Source organism: Myripristis murdjan, chromosome 22, assembly GCF_902150065.1.
Source record: "Myripristis murdjan chromosome 22, fMyrMur1.1, whole genome shotgun sequence".
NCBI lineage: Eukaryota > Metazoa > Chordata > Actinopteri > Holocentriformes > Holocentridae > Myripristis > Myripristis murdjan.
In genome coordinates, this window is record NC_044001.1 from 30,661,106 (window position 1) to 30,673,605 (window position 12,500).

The window sequence follows — 12,500 nt, forward strand, 5'->3', positions numbered from 1 at the left end:
TTTAGTGTAGTTGGGAATTAACTATGAAAAGCCGTCCACAGAACAGCTTTGTTTTTACTGTGTGTGGCAATGTAAAATAATTATTTCAGTTAGAAGGAGGCAGCAGAATTCGGTGGATCCTGTTTCATTTAAGAGAGAAACGTGCAGAAGAAAATGTCTACAGTTTAAACGGCGGCTTAAACCCCAAACTGCAACACGAGCTATTCTTTTCCCCAGAGAGAGAAGGAGTTTGTAGATAACATGACACCTGACTCTGAGGCCTGTGTCACCTTCTGAACTAGTTACCCATATCTGTCCGGTCAGGTAACCCTCACTGGAGCTTTGTCACAGCGGCCATGTTGGCATGAGCAGCAGGATAAACACAGGTGTTGCTAATGACATGAATGAAGGGCATGATATTATTTCAGCCTCCTATTGTTCCTGCTGAGTCACTGGAAAGAGTCTGTGAGACAGACATGTCACTGATGTCCTCAGTGACACCTGTCTTTACCCTGCTATTTCCTGTCAAAATGGCTGCTGTGAACAAGGGTCGGTGCGTTAGCTTCATTCAGAAGCTAATGTTATGGTTTGTAGTCTCCTATTGACATCAACATACATCTATGCACATTGTATACATGGATGCACACTGGTTTTTTGGGTTTTTGCACATTGGGTACTTAGATCTTTAGATCTCGAGTGTCATCTTTTATTCTTTATTTTTTATTATTCTTATTTTTTATTATTTTTTATTATTCTTTATTTTTTATTTACTTAATCTTGTACTCTGTAGATACTGCTCAAAACTGTGAATTTCCTTCGGGATGAATAAAGTATCTATCTATCTATCTATACATTGCTTTGCTAAATTGGCCTGCTGGCTGATTAGCTAGCTAAATGGTTAGTTCAGGTTAACTGAGGCTGAGTGTGTTTTGGGGTGAAGACTGAGAAGAAAAGACTGTGTTCCAATTCAAAGACAAATTCACTAATAAGATGTCTTACTGTAATTTCTTCCCTTGCTGAATGCTTCTGTAGCGTTGACCACGGCTGATGTGAAGTGAATGAACAACCAGGTAGAGGAGCGGGGGCTGTTTTCTAACTTTTCTTTTTTTTTCTCCAGATATAGATTTATGACATCAAAGCTTTTCTTTTCTTTTTCTTTTTTTTTCTTTTCTTTTTTTGCACACACGCATGTGTAAGAGGTAAGATGGTGCTCTCAGATATCCTCCATGTTATGTTTCGTCCCCTGGTGATTTCAATACACACACAACACACACACAAACACACACACACACACACACACACACAGTGGCCTACTGACTACACTGATGGTTATCATTCATGTCCAGGAGACAGGATTAGAGGTGGAAGTTGCGCTGAGAGGAGGAGGCAGAGGAGAGCGGAGGAGAGTGACTGCTGTTTGGACCTGGGATCTCCTGCAAAAACAGTCATAGAGACAAGTTCCAAGAAATCTGATTCAATTGCAATTTAAGAAATCAAGTCCTTTAGCACTTATGATCAGGGGCGCCGTATATGGGGGAAAAGTTAGAACAATTCCAAGGGCCCTTGCCTGACAGGGGCCCCAAAAATAGGTAAAAACTAATACAAAATTATTAAACCATCATTGAGTAAATAAATATAAATATTTTTTTCATGGGGCCCAAAATTCCTGGCGGTGCCCCTGCTTATGATATTCAGCCATATGGGGAAAATGGCATTGTTCTTGGTTCCTTTAACAATGCAATGTTATTTTTTTCTTTGTTTACTCTACAGTTTGGGTGCTTTTGCCCCAATTTCAAGGACTTAGCTGTTTCCCCTGGACTCTAAATCAAAAAGGTCCTCTCTCTCACACAGTCAGCTATTGATGGAAACACATTTGTGATGACCAACACACACACACCTTCCTGTCTGTGATGTGTCAGTCAGTTTGTGTCTCATGTAATTGGTGGTGACGAGGAGCTGTCAAAACAGCACACTCCACACACACAAGCTCAAGCTAGTGCGCGGACGCAAGAAGGAAAAGACTAAAGCGTCGATTCCTGCAGGTCCCTGGAGCAGAACAGCTCTAACTGTCCTTCAGTGCTGAATCCAGTCTGACTTCCAAAAGGTGAAGAGCCCTCTCTGCTCCTTTATTTCCATCGCACAGCCCGTTTTCTCTGCATTGGTACCTGGCAGACGGATACGGAGGAGAGAAAAAACGCCAGCACTCGCAGAGCAAGAACACCACTTCTAATTTTGGAAAAAAAAGAAAGAAAAAGAAAAAACAGCTGCTTGATGCACATGTAACTGTGTGTGTGTGTGTGTGTGTGTGTGTGTGTGCTTGTTCCATTTCACGTGGAGAACAAATGGAAGGGAAAAGGCTTGAGAATAAAGGAATAGTTTGACCTGCTGGGAGCCAAATACGAAGCATCGTCGTCAGTCATGTTCTGAGCTGACATTCAAACGGCCTGATCACTTTTCTCTCCCCCCTCTCTCCCTCGCTCGCCTATGTCTCTCTCTCTTTCCCTCTCACAAGGTAATGAGAGGTGTAAAATCTGCTGGAGGAAAAGCATAGTCTGAGTTACAAAGGGAAAATTCCACCTGCCATATTTCAATCCCCTGGTGATTATGAGCAGGGTTGAGCATGTTCTCTCCAAATGAAATCCCGGCTCGAATTAATAAAACCCTCCGTCCTTTCTTACTGTTAATAAGGTGCTACTTGGGCATATTTCACGTGGAAATTGTGATATACTGAGGGTAATTTTGAAACATAAAATGTTATTGCGGCAATATAGTTTACAGTTGCCGCAGTGCACGTCCAATTGAGCCGCTAATATGTTTTTGCTTTTAATGTGAGAATTATTGCACATTCTGTTATGAAGAAATATTGTGCAATTACAATTTCAAGCCTTCCAACGCTGCACATGTGGAGTTGATTTCACAAGAGAATTACAGTGAGATATATTACATGCACTTAAACACAGGCAAAAGAGAATAAAATACTTATGCACATAAATATGAATAATGCCGACCTAATAACGTGACCAATCAATTAGTGCACACAGCTGAGTGCACTCCTCCGCCCCACAACTGCTCTGTGATTGTGTTACGGCCTATTTACGCCCTCTTGCTGCTAAGAAGACGATCACGTTCTCTGATTGTTGTGTTTAAAATGGAAAGCCCTTTGCAAACTGTGTAGTTAAAGGCCAAACTGCTGTGCTATCACAGGTCGAGGTGGCTGTACTCTCCAGAGTAGCGCTGGCTGGCTGGCAGTTGCTGAGGCACTGAGTTGTAACAGCCTGGTAAAATATTGATGAAGCTCAGGACTAAACACAAGTGTTTTACAGCGCAGGCCAAACCGCAGACTGACACACATTTGCACGAGTACTGTCTTGCTGAAGTGCACTAAATGCAGGAACAGAGTCAGGAGCGTGTGGATCCACTGGAGGATATTAACGGCAAATAATAAAACTAAATATGTTGGCGAAAGGAGTCCTAGAAATTGCCTCTCTAATAGAGGTATGGTTGGGTTGCTGAAATTGTACCTAAGTGGGAGTACAACTGTGAAAATCAACTTATTTAAAAGAAAAAAGTACCCTACTTGATGATCTTTCCAGTGCAGTTCTTAAAGGACAAGAGTAGAACATTTCAGACTAGATTTGAAATTACATAAAAAAAAGTGCAGTAACAAAACTTACGCAGATTACTCATCTCTGACCGTTCTTTGTTAAAGGTTCTACAGTTTGTTAATTTGTGATATTCCAGTGTCTGCTAGATATGGTGAATTTGCACTCTAATGAATTTGACTTAAAACGTAGCTATACAACACTTGAGCAAAAATGTATTTAAGTGAAGGTAAAACTGATGCGTGTAAAAAAAAAAAAAAATGTGCACACAAAAATGCTACTCAGTCACAGTTACATGAGTTAATGTAATTAGTTACTTCCACCACCTGGGAATCACCTACAAAATCATTATTTCACACAGATCCAGGTTCATCCAGGATCAGGTTCATGATTACAATGCCTCCACCCTAATATAAAGCAAGTTTAATAATTTTTTTTTTTTGAAATGGTGAAATTCTTGATTGAATCTTTAATAAACTGGCTGGTTATTAACTGTTGACTGGACATCTAATCAGTGTCAGCTAATGTTGGAGACAGTTTATTGCTGAGATGAAAACGGGTAGTTTACAGATTCCAAATGTCCAAGGCCACTTCTTGACTTTTTTCACAGTGAAAATGAACTATTTCTTGGAGCTTTCATCACATAATTTCTTAAGCAACAGGCAGATTTTCTACTGCAGATGAACATAAAACTCATTGGACACATCTGAAGTGACCAGAGATACTTGCTGGTGTTAATATGTTCATGCTTTCCCCAACTTGTCCCAACCGAAGCATCAAGCAGAATATTGGCTCTTTCATAACATGCATTCTTGTGTGTCTTGCATCCTCTGTGACATGTTTTACATATCTAATGGCACCAGCTTTTCCAGAACAAAAGAACCCAACGACGAAGGATGGATAAAGAACCGAGACGTTTACTTGCCACCTAAGGATGCATTGGAACCCAATCGAAGAATCTTGGGAAGCCCCAAGATTCATTGCGAGGAAGACTCATTATGCCCAAAGAGCGAGCAGAAAACAAACAGCTCTGACTTTACTGGACAACATCGAGCACACCGTCAGTCACAAATTGGAAAGATGTTCTCAGTGTTTTCTTGGGGAGTTTGTTCTACCCAAAGACAAGAAGAACATTCTCCACAAGGGCACAAGGTTGCTGGGAAGTCCCAAACATCAAGGAATGAGTTACATTCCATGACACGGACTTGGAGTTTTACAAACAGTGACCTCAGTGAAGGCAGGACAGCACTGAGAGGAGTCGCTGCAAACTGGAATACTCTGTTCTTCCCCTCTGGCTTCTTTCTGAGCGTCTTGACTGGTTTGAGAGATAACTGCTCGCACTCTTCCCCCTGCAGCTGGTCTCCTGCTAAACTGCCTCTTTACCCCGCTGAATGGGGGAGAAACTAGCCTCTTTTTAATCCCTCTTTCTCTGTTTTTTTCCCCTCTCCTCTCATCATGTTTTTTTTTCTTCGCTTATTTGAATTTTAATGAGCTTTTCACCTTTTTAAGCAGATGGCTTAGGCTGGATTTCTCCATGAAAGTCGGGGTGAGTCTCTCTGTCACGTTTTGCACAATTTGTTTCAACTAGCCGAGTCCTTGAGGGGGTTTAGGGCTTTGAGTGGGTAATGTGCCTCTCTCTCTCTCTCTCTAACTCTCTCTCTCCTCTCCTTCTAATGAAATGAGCATCTCTCTCCTTCGTTCTCTCTCTCTCTTTCTTTTTCTTTCTGGAGAGGAAGGGCTAAGCTGAATGCTTAATCTCAACAGGATGCCTCCACAGAAGCCATCGTCTGAAAAGGTAAATTGTATGCATGTGTGAGAGTGTGTGTGTGTTTGTATATGTGCACATGTACGTGTGTTCAGCGGTGAAAAGGGCGCCGTCCTAAACATCTCACCGCCCATCCATCTATCCGTTCCCCCCTCCCTCTGTCTCATCTACTTACAGAGTGTGTGTTCATCCCTACCTGCTGGTGTGTTCTCCTGCTTGGGGCAAATTCCTTTGGTGGGCGTCCTCTCTCCCCTCTCCCCTCTTCCTCTTCCTCCACCGGCCTCCTCCTCCTCCTCGGGTGTCACCTGGATGCCAATCTCCACCGGTTCCACCACCTTCCTCAGCTCGCCCCGGGCAACGTGGCCGGGGTGGTGATGAAGGCTCTGCAGAAGGGGGCTCCCGCCTCCTCCTCCACCCCCTCCCCCTCCTCCCCGGTCGGCCATCTTGTCGTAGCAGCCGTTGGCTAGCAGCGGGGTCTGGCACTGCTTCCTCTTGTGCTCAATGAAGACCAGGATGTCGCCCAGGGGGAAGGTCATTTGGCACTGGCCGCAGGTCAGCAGGTCGTGGTCGGCGTGAAGGCCGGGCGGCAAGGCGTGGGCCAAGCCAGGGTCCAAAGGGTGGGAGGGCAGGCCGAGAGGATGAGGGGGCAGGCCGAGCGGCTGGGGGGGGAGGGAGTCGGAGAGCAGGCTGCCATCTGAATGCTCAGCCTCCGCTGGCCAATGAGAGAGAGAGGAGAGAGGTGATGTCAGAATACTAAATAGTGGGATGTTCAACCAGAAACTGGACTGATGCTTCTTCTTCTCAGTTATCTATCTGGATCTTTAAAGGACCATACTAGTGATTCTGTATGTTCAATGTCGACAAAATTCACTTTTCTGTTATTTTTTTTCCATAGCAAGCAGTCCTATTTTAGAACGCTGATTTCCATTCATTCCACTAATGTATGAAAATGAACTTTAACAGACTGCAAACTCTCTTCACACCAGTAGTCCATCACCATAATAAAGTCTTCCATTTTAGTTTTCCTAAAAGCAGCAGCACTGTAGTGTTTAGATGACTTGAAATTGGGTGGAGTGAAACTGTCCCTCCGCAAGAGAAAATAGTCCACAGAGAAATGTTTGCTTTACACAGCCAATTATCAGTTCAGTGGTTTATGAATTTTGAAGACTTAGTCAGCCAAAAATGATAAGAAGCAGAACAACTGAACAAACAACTGAGTAAAAAACTGAAGGATCGTGATAATACGTTGTGATATCTTTAGTATCCCTGCATGATTTGCAAAATGGTTTGTTGCAATGTAAAATGTGGCAAAAATGTAGTAAATGGGCCAAGCATTAAAGTCACTGGTATGGTCCTACCACGGATTTTTGGTAAGAAGTAGATCTTTGGGGGTGCCTGGTAAGACACGGTGACATCATCAGAGCTGTTCATTTGAGTTCTTCCAGTATTCGCTGTCCGAGCCCCATGGCCCAACTTATGTCTTTTGTTGTTTTTTGACCAGGTACTAGCTGCAGTGTTTCCTGGCATATTCATTGTTTCATCTTACGTCTAAGTATGCTACCACTCTACAGGTTAGAGAGGGAGGATTGTAACCAAAATGTCACAGGATCAAACTCCTGTGGGGGAAAGTGAATGAGCATGACTGTCCCAACTGCTGTCAAGGTGCTCTTGAAGAACCCACTGAACGCCCCCCGCCCCCCCTCAGCTGTTCCACTGGAGCTGAAGCAGCCACCAAGCTCAGGTTCAGTCTGTTTCTTTTCACCTGGATGTCAGCAAGCTGTTTACAGAGCTACAGTTCCAGCATGCGACACCAGTGGAATCAGTTGGGAGGGTCTGGAACCTGTAAACACCAGCAGCTCCTATCTCAGTTAGAGACCGCTGTCGGTCCACAGCATTGTGACACACACAGACAGCCAGCATTTTGATAAATGTACATCCACTGAGATACAGATGAGAGAGCTGCTAACATAGTGCCATGCGCTTGTTTGAGAGGGAAGAAAAAAACTAGAGCAGGAAGAACAAAAAGCATTTACAAGATTTCATTTTTCAGTAGATTGTGAATGCTAACAGTTTGGCATACACATTTTGAGTAGTTGGACTTTTCATGCTAAACATTTAGCATACATTATGTTGAGTGATAGTAAGAGCTAATCGCTTAAACAACTGTCTCATAGTGCGTTACCATTATTTTCTGAGTGGAACATGTGAGCTTTTAGTGCAGGAGTCATCAGACTTTTTTATATTCTGGACCCCCAGGATGACTTTCATTAAACTGCAGATCCCTATAGGCTCTGATATGAAAAAAAATATTTTGTTTTGTGTTGAGGATTAAATTGCTGACATGTCATATTTGCACACCAACAAATACAGTCACAGAGATGACATTAAAACATAGTGGTAAAATAATCATGCATACATTTATAGTGAATTAAACTACAGTGGAAATTTAACTATTCCTCATTTTGCTGAGGCCCTCCTACAAGAAGGACCCCGGACAGGGGCCCCAGCTCCCCACTTTGAAGACCACTGTTTTAGCATTCTAAATGCTCGGTAATTTAAAATGATATGCAGCTGTGTCAGCTTTATGCAAGAAATTAAAATTTACAGGAAAACATAAACATGGTATTTTGAATTACCAGGGACTACTATCCATGTGTCTGTAGAAAGAAATGGTGGTGGGTGGAAAATCATTACGCATGAGAATTAAGGACATGGAAATTGTTCCAAACATTAGCCACAGCTACATCAGGTATATTGAGTTGTTTTATTTTTTTAATTCTTGGATCAACAGGCCATGTAATAAACCACTAACAACTTTTTTTTGTAATATTGAAAAGTCAGTCTTCCTTTTGCTATTTGGTTCTTCTTCTTCCTGTTATTCTTGTTTGGACTGCTAGAAACATACACTGCATCAGTTTTGGATGATAGTTTTCAAGAGAGAGAAATCCAAACACTTTGATGAAATGAATCACAATCAGTCAGAGAGGGAGAAAAGCAAAAAAATCATTTAGTAATGTAAAAATGCAGCACATTATTACTTTAGGGAAGAAATGTGAATGACAAGTGAGGAGGTCTGCAAGAGGCTGATTTAAAGAAGTGAACAAAGCTGGTATATGAGGAGACAGAAATCATCAGGCTGCTCTGATCTCTCTCTCTCTCTCTCTCTCTCTCTCTCTCTCTCTCTCTCCCTCTCTCTCTCTCTCTCTCTCTCTCTCTCTCTCTCTCTCTCTCTCTCTCTCTCTCTCTCTCTCTCTCCCTCCCTCTCTCTCTCTCTTAATACTCGGTGATGGATTAGCAGCAGGTTGGCCATTTGTCTCAGCGTCCGCATTAGAAATGCAAACAGATTTGGGATGTCAAATGCAGATGAAGGCTCCAGATGGAGCAGCCCACCTCTCCATCTACCTGCTTTAGGTCTGTTTTTAAATACACGACTGATAGACCTTCTGCTTTTCCCACTGCAAACGCATGTCTGAGTTCAGCCGAATACATTTAACACACAGTGCTGTATGTACCATATGTTGCCTATTGTTAGAAAATAAATACAGGTAGGGTCCATTATTATTATTACAAGTTGTGGCATGAGTGAATGTAGAAGTAAGATTACCACTGATACAACTAAAAATAATAACAATAATAATAAACTAACTACCAATTAATATTTTGTATGATCTTGTAAGATTTTGTATGAATAATAATATAGGCTACTCTAAATTATGTATATGGTAAATTGGTCTGTTATTTGGACGTGTGTATTGCATTGTATTCATTCAATACAACTGATACTACTACTACTACTAATACTACCACTACTAACTACTACTACTTGTACTACCACCACTGCTAATAATAATAACAACAACAGCAGCAATAATTATAGTAATAGCAACAATAATAATAAGTCATGAAAATGAAGAATGGGTCTATAGATAAAATAGTTGTTACAGCTATTTTTATTTTAATAATAACTTCATAGCCTAATAATAATAATTATTATTATTGTTATTATTATTACTGTTATTATTATTAATGTTGTTGTTGTTAGTATTATTATTATTATTGTTATTATTATTATTGTTGTTGTTATTGTTATTGTTATTATTATTATTATTATTAGTGTGATTATTATTGTTGTTGTTGTTAATGTCAAAATATCATAATATTCATAATAACAATTTCATTGCTAACATCAGTTGTACATTATCTCTGCTCTGCCAGCCCACATGCATCATCCAGTTGGACCTGGGGTGTGTGTGTGTGTGTGTGTGTGTGTGTGTGTGTGTGTGTGGCCTGCAGGCTGCAGCCATCTGTGCTGCTGCTCCACTATGGAAATGAACAGCTATATACAGTAAAGTATATACCTCAGTAATAAACAATAGTGAGAATAAAGCCAGTGTGCTGACCTGGAAGGAGCACAGTGCAGCCTGCCGCCTCCTGCTGCTTTACATCATCATGGAATAATTAAAATAATACAGAAAAAAATTCAAATGCATGGCTAGCTTCCTGCACACATCAATACGCCAGAGACAAAAAGCTGACAACTTGGCTGGCGACACTGCCTCTTTATCGCTGTTTTGTCTCAACCTGGTGCTAAGCAGACTACACACACACACACACACTCCAGCACGTAGGACAGTGGCTCCTCATCCTCCCCCTGATCAGCTAACACAAGACCTAATTCTATCAAAGCCACAGAAATGTCACGGTGTTCATTTACACCCAGCACAGAGCGCAGAGGAGCATGAACACTGGATTATTCATGTTCAGGCTAAATAACGGCACGTTAGCGTTGGCCAGAGCCACTTTAAGGAGCCGCACTCACAGAGTTTCATACTGGCAGAAAACAAAATGTGCCTTTGGTCGGAACTCTTGTGGTTTCCCTCGCCCATAATCACTGAGCCTCGATGGCTGTGCGAGTCTGCTGTGCAAAATGACAGACGCGAAGGAAGAACGTTACTTTGGCCTCATTTATCTAATAAGGCTTGGGTGAATCAGGCAAGAGAGCTAATAGGATTTGTGTTAACGGGGGTGACAAGGAACACACACACACACACACACACACACACAAAGAATCAAAGCAAACGTCTAAAAATGAACGGCCTCATGGTTCAAAAATACACCGCGCTGCTTGACAAACTGGAGAAAGCAACAGGTGTTTTGGAATATTACAGATGTAGGGTGTGCCGAGGCCAGGAGGGGTCCGTCCCGCCTGCCATGAGGAAGCAGAACACGCGGGGAAACTGGGAGCCCTGTTTTTGTGGGCGCGAGGCAACCGTCTCTGGTTTTGGGTTTGTCTGTCTACCGCCTATCAGTGGAAATGTGCTGTTAATCCATGTGGGCCCCTCACGCTCTCCACACAGCACACACACAACAAGACACAAACGGGACACAGCATTAGTGCCAAACTGCTTCTCAAATATTTGCTCTCTCCTCAACAGTTTGGGGTACAATTACAAGTCAGACACTTTCTTTTTTTTTTTTTTTCTTCTTTTTTTTTTTTGACAGATTTCATATTGTTGCCTATTTTCTGGAAGCATAAATTTGTCCATGATGAATGATGGAAGCTCCACTAATCCTGTCCAGAGAGTCTTCTGTGAATTAAAGCCATTGATGATGATGATGATGATGGTGTGTGTGTGTGTGTGTGTGTGTGTGTGTGTTGATGTAAAGGAAGTCTGGATGAGAATGAAAGGCTGACTGTAAAACTGTAAAATCTAGAGTTTACTGTTGGGTTATAACTGTTTCCCTACACACACACACACACACACACACACACACACACCTGCAAAGCATCACAGAAAACTGAACAGAAAACGAATTTGTTGACCACTAAGCGAGACACACCTCAAACTGAGCACAAACACAGAACAGTGACAGTTCCTTCACACACACACACATGTATATGCACAGGGAGGGTCATTACACCCTTCCTGCGTTCTCTCTCACCACCCTTTGGCCAACACACACACAGTCTGGATGCACAGAGATGGAAGCTACTCCAGTAATACACACACACACACACACACACACACACTGATTACAACAATTTGATCTCTCATTACTACTGGAGCAGCAACAATAATACTGCACATATCAGTACATGTAAGTGCAAAAGAAATATTCACACACACACACACACACACACACACCTGCATCCACATGCTCATCCCAGATGAGAGTAATATTTAAAGTGCATTTAAAGCAGCTGAATACATTTGAAGAAAAAGAAACAGAAAAAATATTGATTGAATATTGATCATATTGAATTAATTGATCTGATAAGAGGTGCCACAGTGGAGATCAAATCCACACACTGAATTCAGTCCAAACAGGAAGTGGATCCTCTTCTGCGTTTAAATAATGAAAACCTCAAGGGTGACAGTAACACACTGCGAATACTCAGGAACAGGAACATAGAATAGAATAGAATAGAATAGAATAGAATAGAATAGAATTTGCCTACATCAAGTAGCTGTGGAACAACAAGCGGTGAACACATAAATTCATCTATTCCCTTGCTCTGTAAATATATTTCAATTAAATGAATCCTTAGTTCTCTGTTATCTCTGTTAAATTTCTTATTTGCATTGCATAGATAGTATCTTCTATAGCAATGTTTTTCTTTCTAAAAAAAAAAAAATAAATAAGAGTACGCTTTCAATTAGCCACTACTACTGTATTGACCTCGGAGCCCCTCGCAGGAGTTGCACCTCCAAATAAATAAATAAATAAATAAAAATACAGAGGAAAACACTGAAAATAAATATTGTCATTGTTATGGTCTGCAGCCTCTGTTTGGATTTTCGTGAGTTTATCTCAGTGTCAGTTCAGATTGAACTACATCTTCCATTTTTGGGCTTAGGTCAGCGTGCTTCCTTTGCAGGCTTGAGGGCGTTGAGGCCATCAGACCTGGATCAAAGCACATTTGCAAATCATCTTTAGTGTTTCTTGCTTCTCGCCGAATGTGACCATGTGCAAGCAGAGAGGCAGGAGGAAAACTCTGTGAGAGAGGAATCTGCTCCCCGTAGAGAATGTGTGGCCTGGGAGCCACTGTGATAGCAATGAAGCACTCCTACAGGCACGTGTTGTCACTGCCCGAGTTCCTTTGAGCATTCCACAAATTCTAATGTGAGCTGACTGCCTCCTTGTCAGTTTGA

The 12,500-nt window shown here is 41.8% G+C and overlaps 1 protein-coding gene across 1 annotated transcript in view; it reads right to left on the reverse strand.

Annotated features, from left to right (window-relative positions):
- The window catches only part of bcl11ba (BCL11 transcription factor B a), a 48,957-nt gene that overhangs the window by 30,253 nt on the left and 6,204 nt on the right, over positions 1–12,500 (reverse strand). The window contains exon 2 of the mRNA XM_030045033.1: positions 5,543–6,058. Coding sequence (XP_029900893.1) covers positions 5,543–6,058 — 516 coding nt within the window. The remainder of the gene's footprint in view (positions 1–5,542; positions 6,059–12,500) is intronic.